Source organism: Geotrypetes seraphini, chromosome 4 (assembly GCF_902459505.1).
Source record: "Geotrypetes seraphini chromosome 4, aGeoSer1.1, whole genome shotgun sequence".
In the NCBI taxonomy this organism is placed as follows: domain Eukaryota; kingdom Metazoa; phylum Chordata; class Amphibia; order Gymnophiona; family Dermophiidae; genus Geotrypetes; species Geotrypetes seraphini.
The window spans coordinates 51173359-51199079 of NC_047087.1; the positions used below are offsets into that span (position 1 = coordinate 51173359).

At 42.2% G+C, this 25721-nt stretch overlaps 1 protein-coding gene across 2 annotated transcripts in view; it reads right to left on the bottom strand.

Moving 5' to 3' along the window:
- Positions 1-15703: 15703 nt before the first annotated feature.
- The window catches only part of N4BP1 (NEDD4 binding protein 1), a 46223-nt gene continuing 36205 nt past the window's right edge, over positions 15704-25721 (bottom strand). Inside the window, exons 6-8 of one of the 2 annotated variants that reach the window (XR_004539222.1) lie at positions 23909-24016; positions 22520-22666; positions 16521-16657 (exon numbers count right to left, since the gene is read on the bottom strand). Coding sequence is in view for 1 of the 2 variants with exons in the window: in XM_033942109.1 (XP_033798000.1) it covers positions 16327-16657; positions 23909-24016 (439 nt within the window). In the remaining variant the exon portion in view is untranslated. Of the gene's footprint in view, positions 16658-22519; positions 22667-23908; positions 24017-25721 lie in introns of both variants that reach the window. The other variant, XM_033942109.1, reaches the window with a different exon arrangement.

Below are 25721 nucleotides of genomic sequence, written 5' to 3' on the forward strand. Positions count from 1 at the left end.
TGGACATCGTGTACCTGGACTTCAGCAAAGCATTCGATAGCATACCACACCGCAGGTTACTAAGCAAGATGAGTTCTATGGGTTTGGGCGATACATTGACGAAATGGGTTGGGAACTGACTTGGAGTTAGGCTACGAGGCTACTGATCAATGTTCTGATAACCAGACTGGCTGTGTGGTCCTTTAAACTAAGTGAAGAAACTGCACTAGCTGATTCATTTCCCAATGCGTATCCTATTTCAGAAATACAATCCTTCATGGGAGCAAAAGCTACAGGAATTTAAAAAAAAGAGCAATAAAAATAATTAAAAAAAAAAAATACACTCTTCATGCTAGGTTTATTGTGTCAAGGAAATTCTATTTGGTTTCCATAAAGTCATTTTTCGATGAGTGCTTTCCTTATCTGATTCAGTATATTAGCATGTCTTTATTTTTCTATCAGTGGTGATTGTACATTCCTTGCAAAGAAACCGAATGAATTAGAAGTACAGTCACCACTGATGGAAGCACAAACATATCCAAGTGCTAAATTATGATTCTTTTTAAAAAAATATTCCTTTTTTTGCTCAATTCTATAATCTAAGCGCCCACCTTTATGCACTCCTTGCATATGTAAATGTCTAGAATATTAGCACTTAAGCACATCTGTTTATACATACCCACAAAAGTGCCAGCGGGGCACCTAAGTGCTATTTTGCACATACCCGTGTAACTTACATAGTCTGTATGTGCGAGGGGGCATACACATGGGTGGAGCATGGGTGGGACTTCCACAGGTGGATAACTTACAGAATGCTGTAAATACATGTGTCCCTGCCACGTTTAGGCAACTGCACTTGTGCCAGCTCTATGACTTGTATAATTGCAAGTATCTAAATGCTAGGCCCTGTTATCAAGTTACATCAGTATTCTATAATGGAACCTGGGTACTCAGGCACCAATATAGAATAGGCTGTTACCAGTCATCCTCAGGGTGTCCAAATGGAGGCACCCAGTTGTTGAATGAGGAGAAAATTCTCTGCATGGCATCTAAAAAGATAGGCACCTAACACTTGTCAATCACACTTAGGTGTCTATTACAGAATTGAAATGTAGGCCAAGGTTTTAAAGGCCTACATTATAGGTGCCTAAGTCGTTTAGAGAATTGCGCCTAGTGTTCGGTTACTAGATTTTAGGCCCGTAAAATCCAGACATGTGGCTCCACCCCCAGGCCCTCTCAGTTCTACCCAGCCCCGCCCTGTTCTGCCCAAGTCATGCCCTGTTCTGCCCCAGCCCCGCCCCCATGAACCTCTTCTCAAGCTTGGAGCCGTGTTTGGAGGGCCTCCGAGCATGCACAGGTGTGATGTGATGTCACCATGTTGCATCCACGCATGCACTGATGACTTCCTGACATGGCCCTGAGCTCGAAGTTTTTCAAAACCCAGACAAAGTGCTGGGTTTTGAAAAGCCGTCCGGACACCTGGACAATCCTCTAAAATGAGGATATGTCCAGGTAAATCCTGATGTCTTTCTCTGTCCCTAAACACGCCAACTTTGGAGTTAGGCACCATGTGATAAGTACCTATCTTTTGTAGAGTCATGCCTAAGAAGATAGGTATCTATTACCCAATTCATTTTCTTTTTTTCAATTATGAGCTTCTTAAAGCTCATAATTGAAGTTAATTTACTCATTAAGTGATGTGCCTATCTTTAGGCACCTCTTATAGAATTTGCCTCCCCCCCCGAGTAGCTTCCCTATGAGCACACCCTCACTGATGCTGAGAGTAAACCATATTAGGGTAGGTGGAGTAAACCAGCTAGGTCAAGGGGGTAGGGCTTAGTCAGGGAGGAGGTTAAATGCCATATAGGAGAACAGAACAGTGATGTCCTGAGTGAAGGAATCCTCCCAGGATGTTCCTAGTAGCTGGGGAAGAGCTGGGGAAGACTAGTGACCCTCAGCAGATATTAATACACTGTGTTTGCCAGAAGCAGAGGCTTCAGTGATGCAGAACAAGTTTCCTTAGAACCTTAAGAAAGTGAACATAAGAATTGTCGCTCCTGGGTCAGACCAGTGGTCCATCATGCCCAGCAGTCCACTCACACGGTGGCTCTCTGGTCAAAGACCAACGCCCTAACTGAGACTAGCCATACCAGCGCACGTTCTTGTTCAGCAGGAACTTGTCTAACTTTGTCTTGAATCCCTGGAGGATGTTTCCCCCAATGACAGACTCCGGAAGAGCATTCCAGTTTTCTACCACTCTCTGGGTGAAGAAGAACTTCCTTACATAAGAACATAAGAACCTAAGCAATGCCTCTGCTTGGTCAGACCTGAGGTCCATTGTGCCCAGCAGTCCGCTCACGCGGCGGCCCAACAGGTCCAGGACCTGTGCAGTAATCCTCTATCTATACCCCTCTATCCCCTTTGTCCAATTGTCCAATCCTTTCTTGAACCCCAGTACCATACTCTGCCCTATTACGCTCTCTGGAAGCACATTCTAGGTGTCCACCACATGTTGGGTAAAGAAGAACTTCCTAGCATTCGTTTTTAATCTGTCCCCTTTCAACTTTTCTGAATGCCCTCTTGTTCTTTTATTATTCGAAAGTTTGAAGAATCTGTCCCTCTCTACTCTCTCTATGCCCTTCATGATCTTGTAAGTCTCTATCATATCCCCTCTAAGTCTCCTCTTCTCCAGGGAAAAGAGACCCAGTTTCTCCAATTTCTCAGCATATGAAAGGTTTTCCATCCCCTTTATCAGACGCGTCGCTCTCCTCTGAACCCTCTCGAGTAACGCCATGTCCTTCTTAAGGTACGGCGACCAATATTGGACGCAGTACTCCAGATGCGGACGCACCATCGCCCAATACAATGGCAGGATAACTTCTTTCGTTCTGGTTGTAATACCCTTCTTGATTATGCCTAGCATTCTGTTTGCCTTCTTAGTGGCCGCTGCGCACTGTGCAGTCGGCTTCATTGTCATGTTCACCATTACCCCCAAGTCCCTTTCTTGGGTACTCTCATTTAATAACATCCCTCCCATCGTATAGTTGTACCTCGGGTTTCTGTTTCCCACATGTAATACTTTACATTTCTCAACGTTGAACTTCATCAGCCATCTCGTCGCCCATTCCCCTAGTTTGTTCAAGTCCCTTTGTAATTCTTCGCAGTCCTCTTTAGTCCGATCTCCACTAAATAGTTTGGTGTTGTCCGCAAATTTTATTATTTCGCACTTCGTCCCTGTTTCTAGATCATTTATGGATATATTAAATAGCAGCAGCCCGAGCACCGAGCCCTGCGGGACCCCACTCGTGACCCTCCTCCAGTCCGAGTAGTGGCCCTTCACTCTTACCTTCTGTTTCCTACCCGTCAACCAGTTTCTGATCCATCTATGTACATCTCCTTCCACCCCATGTGCGAAATCTATCCCCTTTCAACCTTAGAGAGTGCCCTCTCGTTCTCCCTACCTTGGAGAGGGTGATCAATCTGTCCTTATCTACTAAGTCTATCCCTTTCAGTACCTTGAATGTTTCGATCATGTCTCCTCTCAATCTCCTCTGTTCGAGGGAGAAGAGGCCCAGTTTCTCTAATCTTACGCTCTACAGCAGCTCCTCCAACCCCTTAACCATCTTAGTCGCTCTTCTTTGGACCCTTTCGAGTAGTACCATTTCCTTCTTCATGTACGGCGACCAGTGCTGTACGCAGTACTCCAGGTGAGGGTGCACCATGGCCCGGTACAGCGGCATGATAACCTTCTCTGATCTGTTCGTGATCCCCTTCTTTATCATTCCTAGCATTCTGTTCGCCCTTTTCGCCGCCGCCACACATTGTGTGGAAGGCTTCATCGATTTGTCGATCAGAACTCCCAAGTCCCTTTCCTGAGAGGTATCTCCAAGTACCGCCCTGGACATCCTGTATTCGTGCATGAGATTTTTGTTGCCGACATGCATCACTTTACACTTATTCATGTTGAACCTCATCTGCCATGTCAATGCCCATTCCTGGAGCCTGATTATGTCACGTTGCAGATCTTCGCAATCCCCCTGCATCTTCACTACTCTGAATAACTTTGAATTGTCCGCAAATTTAATCACCTCGCTCGTCGTACCTATGTCGTGAATATTGGCTAAACCTGTGAAGCAGTGGCAGAGATGGAGTAGAGCAGGCCTGCCTAAGCGGTCCTCAAGATCTACTGGCAGGCCAGGTTTTCAGGATCTCCTCAATGAATATGCATGAGAGAGATTTGCCTGCACTGCCTTCTTGGGATGCAAATCTCTCTCATGCATATTCATTGTGAATATCCTGAAAACCTGGTCTGCCAGTAGATCTTAAGGACCGGACTTGGGCAGCCCTGGAGTAGAGGAATCTTGGCGTTAAGGAGAGGTCAGTAGCTTACCCTGAATTGTGGAGCCTGTTAGGGACAGGGCAGCAAAGCTCCAAGTGATTGATTGATTAGAGTATCCAACCTGTGGAGAGAACAGACTTGGAGATTCCATCCTTTGAACTTAATAAAGCTGTCACAGCCGTTGTGTGTGGCTGTATCCTTGATATTTCCAACCCTTCCCTCCCCATGTGGACTGCCTGGGTAATATAAGTGACTCTTGCTGGCCTCAGGACTGGACATGAGCCTCCAACTAATTGCACAATGTGTCCCTGATGAGATGGTAGGGATGCCACTATAGCGGAAGCTGCTTTTTCCAGCACACTGCTTTTATAGCTTGCCCAGATAGGAATACCAGATTTCCTCCTTAAAAAAAAGAGAACATGTGACCCTTTCTGCCCCAGTCACAACCTGTTCCGTCCCCAGTCCAGTCCAGTCCCATCCCACCTGTACACAAACCTTGTCTCTTTTTCCCTGAGCTTGGGACTGTGTCTGGAGAGCCTCCAAGCTTGCGTGGATGCGATGATGTTGCATGCATGCGCATATGCTTGTGATGTCATTACATCACATCTGCACATGGCTTGGAGGCCCTCCAGATGCCGCCCTGAGCTTGAGGCTTTCCAAAACTGGGATAAACTGCCGAGTTTTGGAAATCTGTCCGGATACCTGGACAGTCCTCTAAAAAGAGGACATGTCCAGGTTTTCCTGGTCATCTAATAACCCTATACCAGGGCAGTTGACCTCACTGAATGGAAATCCCAAATCTAGATTACTAGGCTGACCTGTTTTGGGGGTTTCAAATACTTTGCTCACATGCAATATGTGACAATAATAGAACATGACCTAACTTTCCTGGGTTCATTGGTCTGTGATTAGGTGCTGAAGAAAAAAAAGTATGTGAATCCCAAGTATAATAATGAGAATTATAAGTGCTTACCATAATACATTTGTTTAATTCCAACCAGTCTTATATAATGAAAAAGGTTAAAATTAAATTATTCCAAGTTCCTTGAGATAGACTAATGAATAAAGCAGGGACGTAACAAGAAGTTCATTTTGGGTGGGGGCACAAGTGGACTGAAGGGACCAGGTATTCTGTTCTCTATCCCCAGTTATCACCGCTGCATACTTTTGCTGATGGAGATGCCAAACACCATCAACTAAAGAGGTCGCCTATGTGAATCCCCTGCCTGCGTTGCTGAGCAACACTCAAGTCAGCAGCACATTTTAGCCTCTGATGCTGGCACTCCTACACTTACTCAATTCAGTCGCTAAACAGAGCATGCTTGAGAATGCCTTCGTCGGAGGCTGACGTGCACCTGCTGACTTAAGCTCTGCTCTAGCAGTGCAGGCAGGAAGTCACAGAGACCTCCTCAGCTGGCAGGGCTTGGCATTCCCGCCAGTCATTAAAGCATAGGGAGCTTGAGTCAAAAGTGTGGGGGTCCAAACCTCTGAGGCCCCCCTGTGGCTATGCCACTGGTATAAAGTAGAAACAATGCGCCTGATATTCAGTGCTATTTAACTGGGTAAGAGAGGCTCCTGCCTGGTTGAACTGGACATATCTGGATTTTAGCAGCACACAACTGGATATGCTGGGGTATCCTGGGGGCGGAGTCTGGATGGATCTGGGAGTTACCCAGCATTGCCAATATTCAGTAGCATGCCCGGACAACTTTTCAATAGTAGTTCAAAGTGAGTTCTATTCAGGTACTTTCCTTAGTACAATTAACTGGCTAATTAGAATCAAGATGTTTAAATAATTGAATAACAAGTAAACTAACTTGCAGAATAAATCTGCACAATTAAGTTTCAGCTTCCTGTCCTATAGAAAGGTCCAAAAGTTTGATCTTCCCCATAAAAGTTGGTGGGAACACATCATACCGTGATGAAAAGAAATTCCAGAGGATGTGTCTGGACAGCGTTAGAAGATGATTAGTAAATATTCAGTGGTTTGGTCACCCACTGTCAGATCATTTCAAATAGTATGAGTTGAAAGACTGCTATAATTTTACTCAGGACTGATTGACACCAGTGAGGAGGCAGGCGAGTCACAGCTCAAGGGATGCCCATGTGAAACGAGTCACCACCGAGGTCCTAAAATAGCTGTTGGAGTTATGAGGGGCCACTGAACAGTTCTCAACCCAATCAACAAAGCTGGGGCAGTTTTCCACCTTTTTTCATCCGTTGGAAAAATACAGAACAAAAAAAAAAAAAAAAAAGGAAAATTGCTGGACTAAGTGTACCAGTGTATAGCTCTCGATGGAGACTGCACCGACTTTGTTGGTTGGGCTGAGAACATTTCAGCAGCCCCTCCTATTTCCTGAGTGCTGGACTTCCAAGCCCAATAATGTCATAGGGTGATTGAAGCTAGAATTTACTAATAACTCAATCATTGTTAAAAGTCACATTCTTTCCACCCCACCCCATCTTCTGCAGTACTCCATAATGATGAATTGTCTCGTATGTTGCCTCTGGGTTCCCTTTCTCTAATTCCAAGAACAACTTAGACCTGGGTGGAATCATGACTTATAATCAAGGGTGATGTTTATTCAAAATGACATCTTTCTTTGGACAACAAGTATAAAAGTCACACTGAACGGTCACATGAGTGATCAAGAAAAGGTTCTTCCAACCTCTTGAATTCTCACAATTTTTTTTATGCTGTAGTTAGCATGAGAAGTGTTATGGCCACATTTTTTTAGTGAAGCAATCAAGAGAAACAAACAGTATCTAAAAGGGCAGGTCATGTAATTTTAATAGAATACTTTCTTTTGAGAACAGCAGTTACTGCATTGTAATTAAATTAGAACACTATCTTTGGAGAAAAGCAATTACCCCTTCTCCAGAGATAAGCCTGCCTAATGCAGTTACCCTAATGGGAATAGCTTGCTTACAGGTTGAAAGAAACCAGTTTTTCAGGTGCAAAGCAGAAAAATTGTGAATACGATACAAAGCGTCGTTATGCTTATTCTACTTTTTCTTTTTTTAAAGGTAGAAATATGCAAATGAGCCTAAAGAGGTAAAAACTGGGAACAATACTTGTAACACTATGGTGCAGGTCACTGAAATCAATCTACAGACCTCCTCCCTCCTCCACCCCAGGTTTTCAGGATATTCTTAAAAAATATACATGAGATACCTAAATGCATTACCTACACTGAGATGTATGTGCAAACAATGGAACCAGTGCACGCAACTCTCTCAGGTATATGGAATACCTGATTGGCTGCTGCAGGTGGGAGAGGGGTGGAGGGGAATGGAGTGATGAGGACCAGATTACAGATTGCGCACCTCTGTTTAAGATAATGGTTTAAGGAGGACTTTGGCTAATTCTAACTTTTTTTTTTTTTTTGTTTTAATCTCTCGTATGTCAGAAGAAGCCTGTAGAAAAGGGGCACAGCAAATGTTGGATGTAGGGCTCTGTGCCCATTGGCACCCTTAGTAGGGGGACGCAGGGCAGGATTAACCAATAGGCCAAGTAGGCATGTGCCCAGGGCCTGAAATGGTCAGGGGGGGGGGCCCAATGAAAGAGGGCATCAACATTGTTTTTTTCCAAACGGCGATGGGCCCCTCCAGCATCGATTGGCAATGCAGGATCCCCCGATCGGCAAAGCGGGCCCCACCCCAATTGGCAACGCGGCCCACCCCCATCGACGGAGAGTAAGACAAGCAAGCAACGCGGGTAAGAAAGGCAACGGGAACTGTAATTGTGCAAATGGTGCTGCTTCCCTCTGACGCAGCTTCCTGCTTCCGCCTGGGTGCATGGTGGGGTAGGGTGGGGCAGGGGGCCCAGTGTACTTGTGTGCCTTGACGAATTAATCCTGCCCTGGGGGGAGGGTGTTCTCTTCGGGTCCTTCCTTCCCTCCATGAGCTCAGGTCCTCCCCTTACTTAACTTTTGCACTGTTGAAGCAAAGGAAGGAATGGTGGCAGCCCTTTGCACTCCTCCTGCAGGGCTTCCTCTTTCTAAAGAAATTTGTACAAGGGGCGATGCTACTGGGGCTGTAAGCATATATCATTTCTCAAATGGTTTACTTATCTTACTTTCATTGCAGTTAGAAATATACATGTTGCAAAACAATTCATTTTACAGGGCTAAATATTTAATGCATTTATTAAATTTCTTATTCATAGTACTTTTTTTCCAGAAAGAAAGGTACTGGTAATCAAATGCAGGACTGTCCTTAAAGGATGGGAAAATTAGGGCAAGTGCTCCCACACTAATCCCCAATTCTTGCAACTGGCTGCAAACTCAATCAAAAAGAAGCAGAACATAGGAACGACAATGGATGAATTTATGAAGGGACCTGAAATGGGCTGTGTTTTGGGGGATTTGTTTGCATTGGTGGGGGAGGGGGGGTCACAAATGTAAGAAGGAAAACACATTTGGTCCTCATTCCTGCTTCTTGAATCACCATAAAGCAGTACAGACCTGGAATTGAATCACAATATCAAAAACAAAGTTAAACTTCTGAAGTGAAGACTCATTTCTTTCAATAGCGTTTGGCAGAGAGGGGGAGGTTGTGCATGGGGCTGGGTTTCTCCTCCTTTTCTAACTTAATTCAAGAAAGCATGGGAGAGGCATGTGGGATCTCTTAGGGAGAGTAGAAGATAGTGGATGCTTTGGACTTGCTGTCATGTTTCTAAATGGAATGGTCATAAGAACATAAGAAGCGCCATCCCCGGAACAGATCCTAGGTCCATCAAGTCTGACGATCCACACACGCGGAGGCCCCACCAGGTGTATCCTGGCATAGTTTTGGTCCCCATATCGCTCTAAGCTTCTCGTAAAGAGAAGTGCATCTAGCTTACCCTTACCCATGTCACTTCATGCCACTCGTAAGGAGATGTACATCTAACTTACCCTTAAATCTTAGAACGGTGGATTCCGCAATTACCTCCTCTGGGAGAGCAATCTAAGGTGTCCACCACTCGTTGCGTGAAGCAGAACTTCCTGATATTTGTCTTGAACTTGTCCCCCCTTAGCTTCAGCCCATGTCCTCTTGTCTGTGCCACATTGGACATTGTAAATAACGTCTTTTTCCTGCTCTATTTTGTTGATTCCTTTCAGTATTTTGAATGTCTCGATCATATCCCCTCGTAGTCTCCTTTTCTCAAGGGAGAACAACCCCAGTCTCAGCTATTTCATTAAAATTAATGGATGGTGGAGATCTCTTTCTGTCATGAGTGGGAGATGAGTCTGATAGTAAGCCAGTTGATTCCTCTCCATAGCCTAGAGGAGAAGAGTATGGTGCAGTGGTTAAAACTACAGCCTCAGCACCCTGGGGTTGTGGGTTCAAACCCACACTGCACCTTGTGACCCTGGGCAAGTCACTTAATCCCCCCATTGCCTCATGTACACTAGATAGATTGTGAGTCCACTGGGACAGACAGGGAAACATGCTCGAGTACCTGAATAAACTCATGTAAACTGTTCTGAGCTCTCTGGGGAGAACTGTATAGAAAATTAAATAAATACATCAGGGTTATAATCAGTGGTAAAGAGAGACCAGGACCAACCCAACTGGCAAATAAAATAATTATCAGACAAGAAAAGAGCACTCAGAAATTCACTTTTAGAGAATGAAATGTATCAGCATTAAGAACATGTGTTTATTATTCTTTTTTGGGGAGGAAAAACATTTGTTTCTCTTTCTTCAGTGTTCTGCTTGCTCACACAGACTAGTTTCTTAGGTTTTCCATTTCAGTTTCTTTTGTCTGCATATCTGTTTCCAATTTGCAGACCCTTATTCTTCACTAGGTCATGATGTGTGTTTTTCATGTGTAACTACAGTGAGGAATTCTGTTACCATATCAAGGAACCTAGAGCAGTCCAGCTTCTCATGCTTTCCCAGCTGAAAGTCTAATGGTGCACTTGCAGTGCTGACTTACATAGATAAGGATGATGGAGCTTGAGTTCTTGGACGTGGTGCTGGTATGGAATCATAAGCTTCTGAGTGACTATTTGCAAGGTTTAGCAGAAGTTGAATATTTTTTTTTTTTTGTACAGGTATACCAATGAACTTCCGGCAACGGATGGTCTGGCACCTCCTTTAATCTGACGGCAAACAGCATCTGCAACCGGCTGCTCCCGTCGGTCTCGACTCTCCCTCTGACATGACTTCCTGGTCCTGTGACCTGGAAGTGACATTAGAAGGACAGCTGAGACTGGTGGGAGCAGCTGGTTACAGATGCTGCTCACCACTGGCGAAGATTTAAAGAGGTATGGAGAGGGGGAGGTAGAGAAGAGGAGAGGTGCCGGGGTTAGAGGCATTCTAAAGGTCATCACTATTGCTTTGGCAAAATGGTTAATCCAGTAAAGGTCCGGAACTGGGGGCAAATCTGTATATTGCATTCTAGAGTAAAATATTTTTACTTCTGCTCTGCATACAGTGTTGGGAGAGTTTTGGTGGATTGAGAAGGGTCCATACTAATAATTAATTATACCATTATGTTATACCAGGATTTCTATTCTGCAATAACCTTGTCAATTCAGGGTGGATACCAAAATAACAAGAAGGACTAATTCATCTAAGAATTATAACATAAAACAACTTTAAAAGAAGGAACACTAACATTTTTCCTAATATTCAGGTAATGGTTACAAGAGTGAGTGTGTGGTGCAGTGGTTAGAGCTACAGCCTTGGCACCCTGAATTTGTGGGTTCAAATCCCACACTACTCCTTGTGACCCTGGGTGTCACTTAAGGCTAGATTCGCGAAACCTTCCAATCATGTACCGACGAGCGCAAAACCAGTTTTACTGGTTTTGTGATCGTTCCCCGACCCGATTCACTAAACTGCTGCCCGATCAATCTCCTCTCCGATCGGATCCACCCATGCAAATTAGTCAAACCCCATTTGTTTTGGCCAATCAGGGACTTCCTTAGGATCCTCCCTAAGAAAGTCCCTGATTGGCTCAGGTGCCTCAGGCTCCCCCCCAAGGGAGATGCCTGAGGCACCTAAGCCACTCAGGGCCTTAGGCCCCTCCCCGTGAAACATTTTTCTTCATCCATATCTTATCAGATGTAGATATTTGGAATACATTACCTTTTTCTTTAAGATCTTTTCCACATATCCTACAATTCTATGCTCATTACAAATTATTCAGGTACTCAAGCATTCCCTAACTGTCCTGGTAGGCTCCCACTCTTAAGATATGGATGAAGAAAAATGTTTCATAGATTTTATTTTATGTTTGAAAACATAATAAAAGCTGATTTTGAATATTATGTCTAGTGTTAGGATCATGGAGAAATGTTACTAGATTTATCATGTATGAGGGAATCTCCCCGACTAGAATTTTAAAAACAGCAGTATATAGTTTAAATTGTACCCTAGCTATAACGGGCAGCCAATGTAGTTTAATGTAAAACCTTTTAACCAATTCATACTTATGCAATCCAAAAACCACTCTAATTGCTTTATTCTGAATGTTTTGCAACTCCATTAAGCAAAGTCTTAGTGTAAACTGTCAGAGTGAGATTGCAGTAATCAAATCTAGACAAATAAAGCAATTGAACAAAAACTCTTGTTTCAGTTGAGAATTTTTTTTTATTTTTATAACTCTGCTTTCTAGGTATAAAGATTTCTTTACTGCTGCACGTACATGATATTGTAGTTAATAGATTATCCATTTTGACTCAATATTTTAGAAGTCTAGTGAGAAAGTATTACCTTCAATGTTAACCTGGAATCTACCTTGTGTCATTATTGGGTCCTAACCACAGGATTTTGGTTTTCTCCGTTAACTTTGAGATGATGGACTAAGATCCAATTCTCAATAAGTCTACTGCACTCACACATATGTTCTAGGATTTCTGACCAGGTTTGAGACAGCAGTTAAATGACAGTAATATCATCAACATAAATAAAATATAATACTTCTAGATGGTTTAATGCTCTACCAAGAGATTGCATGAATAGGTTAAAAAGTAAAGGAGAGAAAAGGGAGCCCTGAGGTACTTCACAGAACGTCATTCACCTTTCAAAAAAGATTTACCGTATTTTTTGCTCCATAAGACGCACCCTAGATTTAAAGAAGGAAAACAAGAAAAAAACCCCATTCTGAACCAAATTCTCCCTGCCAGGCTCTGCATCCAACCCCACTCCTTGCCAGGCTCTGCACCCTTTTCCCCCCCTCCCTGCCAGACTCTGTACCCTGTCCCCACTCTGGTGGTCTAGTGGTAGGCTGGGACAGGGTAAGCCGGGACAGGGCTGGCAGGGATAGGGCACAGGGCAGGGGCAGGCAGGCAGGCAGGGCCCTCCCTCCCTCTCCCTTAATTCCACCTGCAGTGCACGAACTTTCAGCCTCCTGCCCTTTCCTTCAGCCGATTCCTGAGCTGCAGGGCCCTGCCTCGGCTAACTCCCTCCTGCCCTTTCCTCAAGCTGACTCCCGCGGCACAGAACAAGGCAGGAAGCAAAATGCCTTCTGTACTGCATCAGAGTCAAAGAGGTGCAGAAAGCACGTTCAAGCGTTTTGCTTCCGGCCTTGTCCTGCACCACGAGAGTCAGCTGGAGGAAAGGGCAGGAGGGAGTCAGCCAAAGAAAGGGCCCTGAAGAGAGACATTGCTGCTTTGCCGGCTCTTTCCCAAACCCGATGTCTGCGGGAGTCCTCGTGTTTCAAGCAGGGCAGTGGTGGTATTTAACCTCTGCACCATCAGAGGTCCTTCTCCTTTTTTTACAGTGCCACCAGAGCTGAAAACTTTTTTATGCTGCCTTCCCCTGCCGGTGCCAAAAACAGGGATCTGAAGAGACATGCTTTAGCAACTCTGCCTCCGTGTCAGCGTGGAGCGGCGCTGAGGGTAAGCTTGTAGATAGCGGTGCCTACATAGAGGGAGTCAGCCGGAGGAAAGGCAGGAGGCTGAAAGCTCCTGCCCTACAGCGCTGGACCGCTGAAGGAATTAAGGTCAGGGGCGGGTATTCGCTCTATAAGACATACTCTTATTTCCAACCAATTTTTTTTTTTGGGGGGGGGGGGAGTGCGTCTTATAGAGCGAAAAATATGGTATATCTTTCTTAACCACATAAAATCGGTTAGTACAAAACTTGGAATCATTGGATTCCAACTAGGTGAAAGATTCCTACTATTAGATCCAAGTCAACAAGGTCAAATGCATTGGAAGGCTTAAACTGTATTACTATTGCACACTGCCTTTCATACAATAATTGTTTCCCATATGTCAAGATCCCGGGAACCCACTACAGTTTCTGTATTATGAGTCTTTTTGAATCTTGCCTGAGGATGTAAAAGATTGTGTTAAGTGTACCTTCAGTTGTTCTGGAACAAATCCCTCCATTATGAACAGGGGGATGGAGGTGTCAGGATGATAATTGCTCACCTCAGATAAACTCGTTTTTATATTCTTTGAGATGGGGGTAAGAATAATGTCACCCCCAGAAATAGGAAAACATTCCAGCATTGAAATGGAGATTTAGCCAATGTGTTAAAAACATTGGACCAATCTCAAGACAATTATGTGTTCACCAATGGACACATCTGTTACAAAGCTGCCGTGATGATGATTCCTGCATGGTAAATGCAATGCAGCCCATTCAATTCCTATGGACTCTCACATTTACCTGGACTCACTACCCTGGCTTTGTAAAAGGGGCCCAGTCTATAATAAAATCTAGTGAACTGCACATTGAAAAAATTTTATAATATGAAAAGGAGATTATGTACTTACCCTGGTAAGATCTTTGCCAGTAGATAGGTGAGACATTCTAGACCAGACATGGGCAACTCCGGTCCTCAAGGGCCGGAATCTAATTGGGTTTTCAGGATTTCCCCCATGAATATGCATTGAAAGCAGTGCATGCAAATAGATCTCATGCATATTCATGGAGGAAATCCTAAAAACCTGATTGGATTCCGGCCCTCGAGGACCGGAGTTGCCCATGTCTGTTCTAGACCACAGGGTTATTTCTCTTTACCCGTATGGACTGCAGAAGAGAACCATTCCAGGTTTTCCACTCTGCCTCTAGAGCAGTGGTTCCCAACCCTGTCCTGGAGGACCACCAGGCCAATCGGGTTTTCAGGTTAGCCCTAATGAATATGCATGGAGCAGATTTGCATGCCTCTTACTTCCATTATATGCAAATCTCTCTCATGCATATTCATTAGGGTTATGCTGAAAACCCGATTGGCCTGGTGGTCCTCCAAAACAGGGTTGGGAACCACTGCTCTAGAATGTCCACCAGCCAGTCAGGTTTTTGAGATAACCCTAATGAATATGCATGAGAGAAATTTGCATATAATTGAGGTGACAGGCATGCAAATCTGCTCCATGCATATTCATTAGGGCTATCCTGAAAACCTGACTGGCTGGTGGTCCTCCAGGGCAGGGTTGGGAACCACTGGTCTAGAATGTCTCACCTATTGCACTGGAAGATACACTTATCTCGGATGAACAGAAGAGCAAGAATTCTTTGGTGCAGAGAAACAGTCATAGTCCTGTGGAAAATGCACCCAGCAAAGGCACATGCACAGCATAAAAATGATTCATTTTTGCTGCACGCCTGGCTATAGGTACTCCTGATCTGCTCACATAACTCAAGTTTATTTAAAAATTTGATTAAATTGCACATCACATTTTAAAGCGATGTGCAATTAAAAAAAAAAAAAAAAATTTCAGGTACCAATAACACTTAAATCACACTAGATATGGACAATACCAGGCATACATAAGGTAGGCAGGTAGAACTACAATAAATTAAAGAAAAAGAGAAACATAGGTTAGAACAATAGGGAAGATACGGAAACATAGAAGGTTAGAAAAAGAGAGATCTTATTTCAAGAAAAATGATTTGTTATTTTGTGGACAATGAGTGCAAGCTCAGTTGTGGTGAGAGCCACTCAATTGCACTGCAAAATGTTTCATCAAATAAAGACTAGATTTCTTTCCTTAGATGCTTTTTTTTTTTAAATTCCCATGCAAACATTTAGATAAACATGAGTGTGTAGATCATATTTTGTTTGATCTTGTATAACTGGAACAATTCTTGGTTAACTGACAAGCTTAACCTTCTATTGCTTAAAGTGCAATGTACTGACCACCACCTAAAGTCTAATGCATAGCAAGAATTTCTTTACTCTCCCCCAATTTTCTTTGTCTTATGGAGCTGCTTTTCTGGAATATAGTTTTTGTATTTATTTCTGCTTTGAAGGAACATTATTGTAATTTCTGTATTTACCTTATTGACTTCTGAATGTATTTTCAAATCTTCACAAAATAAAAAACTATAAAAACTTCAGCGTAAGTTGTCCTCATATGGTTCTCTAAAACTGAAATGCCATCTAGTGGCAATATCTGTAAAAGACACATAAGCCTACAATATACAAATCTGAACTCAAGTAAACACATTTTATTTTCAATTTAAATTGTATTTCTTTATTGCATTCTAGTTTTCTGATCTGTCTCCGCAAACAAACTCTGCATACTTTTCTGCCATCTCTGTGGCAAATAAAAAATATATTAAACTTCTTTACTGTACATTTCCCAAAAGTTCCTGTAACTTTTGTAATTTTATTAAACAATTTCAAACAGGAAAGAAAATATAATAATGTCTTCCTCTTTGCAAGAAAGTTATTTTTCATCTATAGCAGCAACATAATTTTATTTACAAGGGTTCAAACACACCAAAGTAGTGTGTACAAACAATAAAACAAACTTGTGAAATTTTTAATACATCAAGCCGCATGTTTGTATAAAGGCTTTTATCCCATTGTGAATCTGAGTAAAATGCTGGTGTCCACTTCTCTGTGCACTGATAGGATTCAAGCTGGTGTTCTCTTTTTCACCTTCAGATGACATGCTTTTGTGTGAGAAGCCTACCCATCTTCTGTCCATCACACCCAGTTCTGCTTTCAGTGTGCATTTCACAGTAAACATTTTCCCCAATTAACAATCTTTGAAGTATGCCACTTCAAAACCTTGGCTCAACAGCTACAGTTCAAGGTTGTAATATGACCATTAATCAAGCACCATGGCAGACAATGCATTGAGGTCTCTCATGTAAGGATGTGCAGTTAATATCTGACTAATTTTTTGTCTCTGCTGTGCTTCAGGAAATATTTTTAGCAGTTCTTCTTTTAACTTTGATGTTTCCAAAAAAGACCTTGGAGGAGGAACAGTCAGGCCACGCTGTATATTAGGAGTCCATTGAGATTTAGTTTCACTTTGTGGTGGTCTTACTCCAGGATGATGGTCAAGGTTGGCTGCTATTGCTGCTGGCATGTTAGAGAAAGATCTCATTGGATTTAATGTTTCTCCCATCTGGTGAAAATGTGATGGTGGAAAATTTCTACAAAATAGATTTAAAAAAATGTAGGTTTCAGAAATATGGTTGAAGAATACTCTTGTTTCACAGAAGCTAAATAATGTGGGTTGATTTTAAACAGTTATGCATTGGCCGGATGTTTAATCACCTTGATAAAATGGGCATATAGAACCAATTAGCATGCAAATGCATTCACACCTGCTCTGAAGGTGTAAATCTGTACATGTACATACACATTTTAGAAAATATTCACATACATCACATCACCACCCAAACTACAGTATGCATAATACTTAGGGCAGCAGAGAACCATGGAAGTCAGGGTTCAAATACCACCTGTGTATGCCCTAGAGCAGGGGTCCTCAACCCAGGCCTCAGGAAATACCTACCAGTCAGGTTTTCAGGCTACCCATAATGAATATACCAGAGATAGATTTGCACAGAATGGAGGTACTGCATGTAAATTTCTCATGCATATTCATTGTGGGTAGCCTGAAAACCTGACTGGTAGGTGTGCCATGAGGACTAGGATGAGAACCCCTACCCTGGAGGAAAGGAGGGACAGGGAGCTACAATGCAAACATCAATGAAAAAAGCATTTTTTTTTTCAATAGAGGAAATCAGGAAATATTTTTTCACAGAAAAGGTGGTCAGTGCCTCCTGGTGGAGGTGGTGGGAATAAAAACAGTGACAGAATTTTAAAAAAGGTATGGAATAAAGAGGAACCCTATATAGCAAAGGGGATGTAATCAAAGCAAAACTTAAATACTTGCAAACTTCAGAAAATGCATGGGGGGGGGGGGGGAAGAAGTGAAATCTACAGAAGGTAGAGGGTACAACCCTATACAAAGAGATAGAGAGGTATGGTCTGCATGAAGTGGCAGGTACAAGCCTAAACAAAGGCATATAAGGGTTTAACATGCAGGAGAGCACCGGCATGGCTCTATCAGCTTACTGGGCAGATTAAATGGACCATACTGGTCTTTGGGCTAGATTAACTAACCTGCCCGAATCGGAATTCATTTCAGATTCGGGCAGGTCCAACTAATTCACAAATCAGTCGTATTCAAATGGGGGCGATCGGAGGAACACCCCATTTGTGAGCAGGGATTGCACATGCAGACCCTGACAGTAGTGACAGGAGAAGCAGCCTCCTGTCACTGCTGTCAAGGCTCTGCCCTGATCTCTTCTGCCTGCCCTGCTCTGCCTGCCTGCCTGCCTGATCTCTCTTGCCTGCTCGCCATACTCTCCTGCTCTCTGCTGCCGTTCCCCACAGTGCAAGCCCGTGGGAGGAACCTGGGAGGAGCCTCAGCCAATCGGACTACGGGAACTCACGGCAGCCATTTCCTATTGGCGATCTGCACGGGGCAGGAGCATAGGAATATCGTTCCTGCCCCGAAAGCCAGCCAGGTAAGGCCGGCACAGGCTGCCCAGCCTAGAGAGGAACGATTTTCACTCTGCCCAGCCCGACATCGAAGCACCCGCACTAGCCCCTGGAAACACGCAACACGCACAGAAGGAGGCGATTGGGTAAAGTCTGAGGGTGGGTCAGAGCCGGCACAAAGTTATTCGAGATTTTTCACACTTCACGGTCCAGCTCTGCCCCTAACCCCCACGAACACCAGGTAAAGTCTGGGGGTGGGTCAGAGCTGGCACAAAGTTATTTAAGATTTTTCACACTTCGCGGTCCAGCTCTGCCCCTAACCCCCGCAAATACCGAGGGAGAAGTGTATCAGTTTGAGGGAGTCAGGGATTCTCCCTCGTGAATGATACTATTATATATCAATGGGCAGCAGAGGGCGCTGGTTCACTGAGCTGGCAGTTAGGCTATTCTCCAGGAGGTGGCGCTAACAGGTCATGCCCGACTTAGAGGGTTGGGAATCAGGCAGAGAGCAGTATACAGTATCTGTTTCATTTTGGAATTCATTCAGAGAGGTCCCAGAAGGAAGAGACTTCCCTGAGCTCAGGAAGCTCAGTAAGATAAAACTTTTCCCTAGCTATGGACCGAGAGGAGCTCTGGGAAAGAATGGAGAGAGAGTCTGTTCAGAGAAGAGAAGATTCTTGGTAGCATGGCTAAGGTAAGCCCCTAAAATATTGGAGTGAAGACTTGTATTTCAAGAGCTAGACAGAGTTAAAACTGTGCTAAAGAGACTTTTGGCTGACCCCTGTGTTTGGGGGGGGGCAGCTGGTGTTTCTGTTCAGAATCTTTAATTCTTGTTGGTTGGAAAGTCTAACTATTCCTCAACCCTGTGAAATAATAGAATCAGTTTACAGTGCAAATAAACTGCTTTGGTTATCAGCAAAGTGTATTCTGGCTCTGTGTGCAGCGATTTTACTGGAATTCCTGTTCAGGCCATCACAATCGGTCACTGAGTACTCAGTTAACTTTATAAAATTGTGGGTAGGTTTACATGTTTAAGAGCCCTTCTTCGTGTATGAAACATATTTTAATGTTTTATAAAATTATCCCAGTGTGTTTCAGTACAGGAAAGCACTATACAAATCATGATAATAAAAAGATGATTGTTGGACTTCTACCCACTACAGCTCAATCTAGTCTGCCAAACCTAATTAGTCAAAAGAAAAAGCCTTTATGCTATGAAATGAATATTTCCAACATTTAACCTCCCCCCCCCAAAAAAAAAAAAGAAGAAGAAGCTCCTGGACCACCACAAGCTAGCAACTCGTAGTAGTAATAGTAATAAACAGTTTTTCTTGTTCTTTTGGGATCATTTTCAGCCATTTGTTCCATTTAAGCATGCTGTGGAATGCCTTGTGCGTTTTGTCTCATCTACCTGCCTCCTCCTCCACTCCCCCAATTGCACACACACCAGAAATGTATGTAACACAGAGCTATGCATGTAAATCTGAAAGTTATGCAAATAAATTGATCAAGGTCATGGACACACACAATTCTGATATGTCTTTGTACCCTATAGGAGTAACTTGGTGGATAGAGCAAAAGGCTAAGAACCTACAAATTCAGGGTACAAATCATGATACTGTCACTCCTTGTGACCCTAGACAAGCCACTTTACCCTCCACCGTCTCAGCTACTAACTTAGGGGTTCTTTTACTAAGAGGCGCTAAAGGATTAGCACATGATAAATACGTGTACTGCACAGCCCATTGGGTTTCTATGGGCTGCATGGCATTTAGCACATGCTAATCAGTAGCACGCCTTAGTAAAAGGACCCTTTAAATTGTAAGTCCACTTGGATTAGGTATTAACTGCAATTAATCATGCAGTTAAAAGATCAATAAAAGAAGGAAGCAGAGAAAACTAACAATACCACACAACACCATAAAGGTAGCAGATATACACTGCAAAATTTGACATTCCAAAGCAAAATTGAGAATAAAATGTGTCTACCTCTGCTTGGCCATAAAAAAAAAAAATTGCGTTGCTCACATACTATGCTTTCTACTTCTCTCTTTTCAGCTTTTCTAAATTCTGTTTCCAGGGTCTCTTGTCTATTTGTGATTTCTTTTCTCTCCTCCTTCACTTTCTCCCCTTCAGGCAACTAAGCAATCCCCAACGTTGTCTAGAGATCTCCAACTTATTCCTCTGTCTTTCACTAAACCTAGTCTCTCTTCCCTCAATAGCATCTCTCTAGTCTCTGTATGTCCAGCATCCTACTGTCTCCTTATCGCCCAGTGTCCAGCATATTTCCCCCCATCTTCTCCACCCCCCATACACTTGAAACATAATGGCACAGAAAGGCCAAATGGCCCATCCACAACATCTATTATCTCATCCTCTCCCTAAGAGATACCACATGCCTGTCTCATGCTATCTTGAATTCAGATACAGTCTTCATCTCCACCAGCTATTCCATGCATGGGAGACTATTCCACGCATCCACCACCCTTTCTGTAAAGAAGTATTTTCTTACATTACTCCTGACTTCATCCTATGCCCTCTCCTTTCAGAGTTTTCCTTCATTTGAAAAACATTCACCTCCTGTAAATTAACACCATGGAGTTATTTAAACATCTCTATCTTATCCCCTCTCTCCCATCATTCCTCCAGAGTATACGTATTAAGGTCTCTAAGTCTGTCCCCATATGATTTATGACAAAGGCCACTAATCAGATCCCTGTGGCACTCCACTAACAACATCCTTATCCAATGAGCAAACTCATTTACCACTACCTTTGTCTCCTTCCACTTAACCAGCTTTTAATTAATCCAGTTTGTCACTTTAAGGCCCATACTGCATACATTCAGTTTATTTATCAATCGCCTATGCGGCACCCTGTCTAAAGCTTTGCTAAAGTCTAAGTACACTACATCTAGCGCCCCTCCCATATCCAACTGTTTGGTCACCCAAAAAAATCAATCATATTCATCTGACAAAAACTGCCTCTCATAAAATTATGCTGCCTCAGGTCTTGCAGTCCATTTGATTCTAGAAATATCACTATCCTTATCCTCCACTTAAGCATTTTTATTAGTTTACTCACTACTAGGACAGACTAACTGGCCTCCAATTTCCAACCTCCTCCTTATTTCCGCTCTTGTGCAGAAGGATCACATCTGCTCTATTGTAGTCTTCTAAGACCACACCAGACTCTAAGGAAGCATTAAAAAGATGAGACAATGGAGCTGTCAGAACCTCTCTGAGTTCCTTGTTGTATCCCGTCAGGTCCCAATGCTTTGTCTACTTTTAATTTAGTTAGCTCCTCACAAACAAAGTCTTCTGAGAATCTTTCCCAGTCTACTACACATTCATTCCCATTTGCGTTAAGCAGTTGAGCCTTATCCTTATCAGTTTCTGCATATTTGTCCCCTTCACTCTTGAGCCTCACTATGCCATTTTGACACTTCTTACTATCACTTACATATCTAAAAACTGTTTTATCCCCTAATTTTACCTTATCGGCTATATTTTCTTCCATTTGCATCTTTATTTTTCTGACAGTTTTTCCCGCTTCTTGTAGCTTTTCCACATATTTTTGTCTGTCTTCCTCTTTCTACGATGTCTTGTAATTTATGAAAGCTACTTTTTTTCTCTCACCTTTACAGCTCTTCTTTTCCTTTTACCTTTATATACTTTCACTTTATATACTTTCCTTTTACCTTTATATACTTTCTAAAGATTTGTCACCTTTAGAACAACATCTTTCACTTTCACTCACTGCTTTTCTACTTCGTTCAGCTGCTCCCATCTAAATACTCCTTGAGGTATCCCCCCCCATCTTGACAAATTTAGTTCTTGTGAAGTTTAGAACCTTCAAACTTGAATAGGTTCTCTAATTATGCATTTTAATATTGAACTTCCCCATTCTGTGATCACTAGATGCCAAATAATCACCCACTGTAATCTCAGAAACATTTGTAAGCACCAAGTCCAAAATAATTCTATCCCACGTGGGTTCTGTTACAAATTGCCTGTAGTGAATCTATGATCTCCTTGCTTCTAGATGACCCTGCAACTGGGATGGTCCAATCAACTTCTGGCATATTAGAATCACCTGTCCTAACTTTGTTGGTTGGGCTGAGAATTTTTCAGTAGCGCCTTGTATATTTTCCATTCCATGTTTCCAGATTAACCCACAGTGCTTCTTTTTTACCCCATATGTCTTACAGTGCTTCTTTTTTACCCCATATGTCTTGCGGTTTCTGTCACTTTAAAATTATTCTTAACATATAACGCCACTCCTCTGCCCTTTTTACCTACCCTATTCCTCCTGAATAGATTATAGCCAAGTCTCTGTAATTGCCACTAAATCCAATTCAGCTTCAACCATTACCGCCTCTATATCTGGAATTTTGTTTCCCATAATACAGGCACTGGTATACAAAGTTTTCTAGCTATCACTCTTTTGTATTATTTCAATAATGATATTAGATGCCTTATATCTCTGCGAGTTATTAATTACCTTGGGGTATTTCACACCCGTCCCCATAAATTTAGTTTAAAGCACTCTTCAGTACGTTAGCCAATCTGTTAATAAAGACCCTTCATCCCTTCTTTGACAGATGAACACCATCTCTGCTGAGCAGGTCTTGGAAAATCGTTCCATGATCTAAGAAACCAAAGCAGTCATGTCAACAGCATCCACACAGCCACACATTCAGCTCCAGGATGCAAGTTTCTCTCATTTGTCCTTTACCTAAGACAGGAAGGATTGATGAGAACATTGCCTGTGCACCTAATTTCTTCACCCTCTGTCCTAAGGCTATGAAGTTGCTTTTGATGCATTCAGTGGAATGCCTAGCAGTATCATTTGTGCCAACATGGATGAATAGCATAGGATAATGGCCCTTAAGCTTGATGAGTCTCGGCAAATGTTCCGCTACATCTCGAATCTTTGCACCAAGCAGACAGCACACCTCCTTTGACATTGTCGCTGCTGCTCCAGTGGCTCCCTCTGATCTGTCCCATCCCCCTTTCTGATGCAATTTATTATTTCCTCAGGGGAGCAGGTAGGGGGAGGGAAGTTGCAGGGTGAGGTGCCGATTCTACCACTGACAGGAGTGGGGCAATTAAAATTAATATTGAAAAAAAGAGGCTGGGAAGTAATAGATACCATCCAAACAAAACAAAACTCCCACCAGAAATATTTAGAACTACCAAGCACACAAGCTACCAGAGCAGTGCTGCTTTCATAGCAAAATTAAAGAAAAAGCCTCAGGTGGGGGTAACCCTCTCCACCATCCATCCATCATAGGCAGAAGAAACTTTCGTTGCTATAAGTAAGCACCCTCTGCAAAATATACTTATGTTTCAATCCAAAACAAGAGGAACAACGTGTTTCTAATCTGCGCACAAAAAAGTAGCACATGTTCCTCTTGTTTTGGATTGAAACATAAGTATATTTTGCAGAGGGTGCTTACTTATAGCATCGAAAGTTTATTCTGCCTATGATGGATGGATGGTGGAGAGGGTTACCCCCATCTATATTACTGCTACTATTAATTATTTCTATAGCGCTACCAGACACACGAAGCGATGTACAGAGTCACAAAGAGTAAGAAAACAGTCTCTACTCGACAGAGCTTACAATATAAACAATTAATTAATTAAAATACAGCAAATGAAATTTTTTAATCACAACTAATAAATGTGTTGATTGCATCATTAACTGCGATTAACATGTAGCTCTAAAAATAAAACCTGCATGTGACTTATCTTGAGCTCAGATTATGAAAAAAGAATGAATAAATCAAATCTAAAATTCAAATCCAAATTCTATTTTTTTAGAATGTGAAATGTAAGCCCTGTAAATTAAGAAAAAAAAAAATAATTAAAAATCTAAGTACCATACCTAATAGGATGTTGATTGCAAAGAAAGACTTCCAGTCTGGGCCCATATCTTCCCAGTGGATCATCAGGAATCATGAAAATGTCACCAGCAAAAGTATACTGTAGTAACCTATAGTGTTTAAAAAAGATTAACAGATTATCTAAATAGGAGATATGGCAAAAATATATTTTTGATTAAGAACACAAGGTCGGGCCGATGCTCCCCTAAGGATTGGCTGTTTGTTTGCAAATTTTTTTAATGTGAGCAAGAAGTTCTAAAAACCTACAATATTCCAGATTTGCAATCTAGCACACAATCCAGGTCACAAGTGCCTAGCAAATAAAAAAAAGTCGATCTGTTTCTTATAGCTCATATGTAGGGATGAGCGCAATGGCCTCCCAAAGTCTACTTGCTAATATTTTTATAGACCTTTTCTGGTTTTCATGGTTTGCCTTCTTGTTTTTGTGTTGTTTGACAGGTTATACAACCATTCTCAATTTAAACATTTTACCCCACTCATGATTTAAGTGGGTAACGTTTCCTAACCTTTTGTCTCCTTACCCATCCTTTTTCATTTATTTTGGAATTGTATTTAATCCTATTTTCTTTAACCCCCCTCCTTCTCAATTGCATTTTTATGTCATAATTGTTTTTAATGTCCTGTTTATTGGATTTTTTTATTTTTTCTATTTTTAATCTTTGTAAATCGCATTGGATTTGGATATTGCGATTATATCAAATATCTTAAATAAACTTGAAACTTTGAATGATTATATTATGTTGAATGATTTGTTAAAAAATAGAAAGTCAAGAGCAAACTTACACCCCCTTTACAAAACTGCACAAGAGGTTTTTAATGATGGCCAGCATGCTGCTCTGTGCTGCTCCGATGGCCTTATGTCGGAGCAGCACAGAGCTTTCAAAGCATTGGCCAGCGCTAAAAACCTCTTGTGTGGTTTTGTAAAAAAAATAAAAAAAGGGGGGGAGGCTTTATCATAGGAAGGCTTCATGCTGAAGTATAGGGGTAAATTATGACCCCTTAGGTAGGAAAGGACAAACAATTAGGTCTTTTACCTCTAAATGGAGCCTTCCTATGATAAAATTAAGATTGCTCTCAAGACTTATGTTGAATGATTTCTTTTAAAAAATTGAAAGCCGATTCATCTATCTTGGAGAAAGTGACCATGGTTGTAATTATCCAGAGCACAGATCAGATATGATCATTTTGACTGCCTTTTCTCTCCATTGAACAACTGTAACCATCTTTCTTCCTATTGATTTTTATGTTGTAAACCAGTGTCTTGCAAACTGTCTGGCCGGCGGCATACTAAATCCAGTGCCCTGGCTGGAAGGCATCTGTAAGTGTGTGGACGTCGACGTGATGAACATCTGGATGCGACCCGCTTTGGTGGAGGCATCCGGGAAGTATGTTTATCCGTGCGTACATGTTTATGATAGTGATATATATATGTGTGTGTCAATTTTTGCTTATTTAAAATTATGTATAAAAACGTATAGAGCTCTTTTCTGAAATGTTAAATCATAATAGAAAAAGAGACTTCACACACATTTAAGAGAAGAAAACAAGAAATAAACTGCATTAACCCATTCGTGCCAATATATCCTCCACTCCTCCTTTAGGCTGAATATTAAAAGACAATGAAAGAAATGAGTCTCAAAAAAAAAAATAAATAAAAAAAAATCTTTAAAGCTTTTCAAGTCCATTTCAGCATAAATTGGTTTGGGAAGTCTTTTCCAGAGCATTGGAGCTAGCTCCCCAAGATATGCTCGAGTGTATAGATGCCCATCGTGTATTAGAGACATGTGTCAGAAC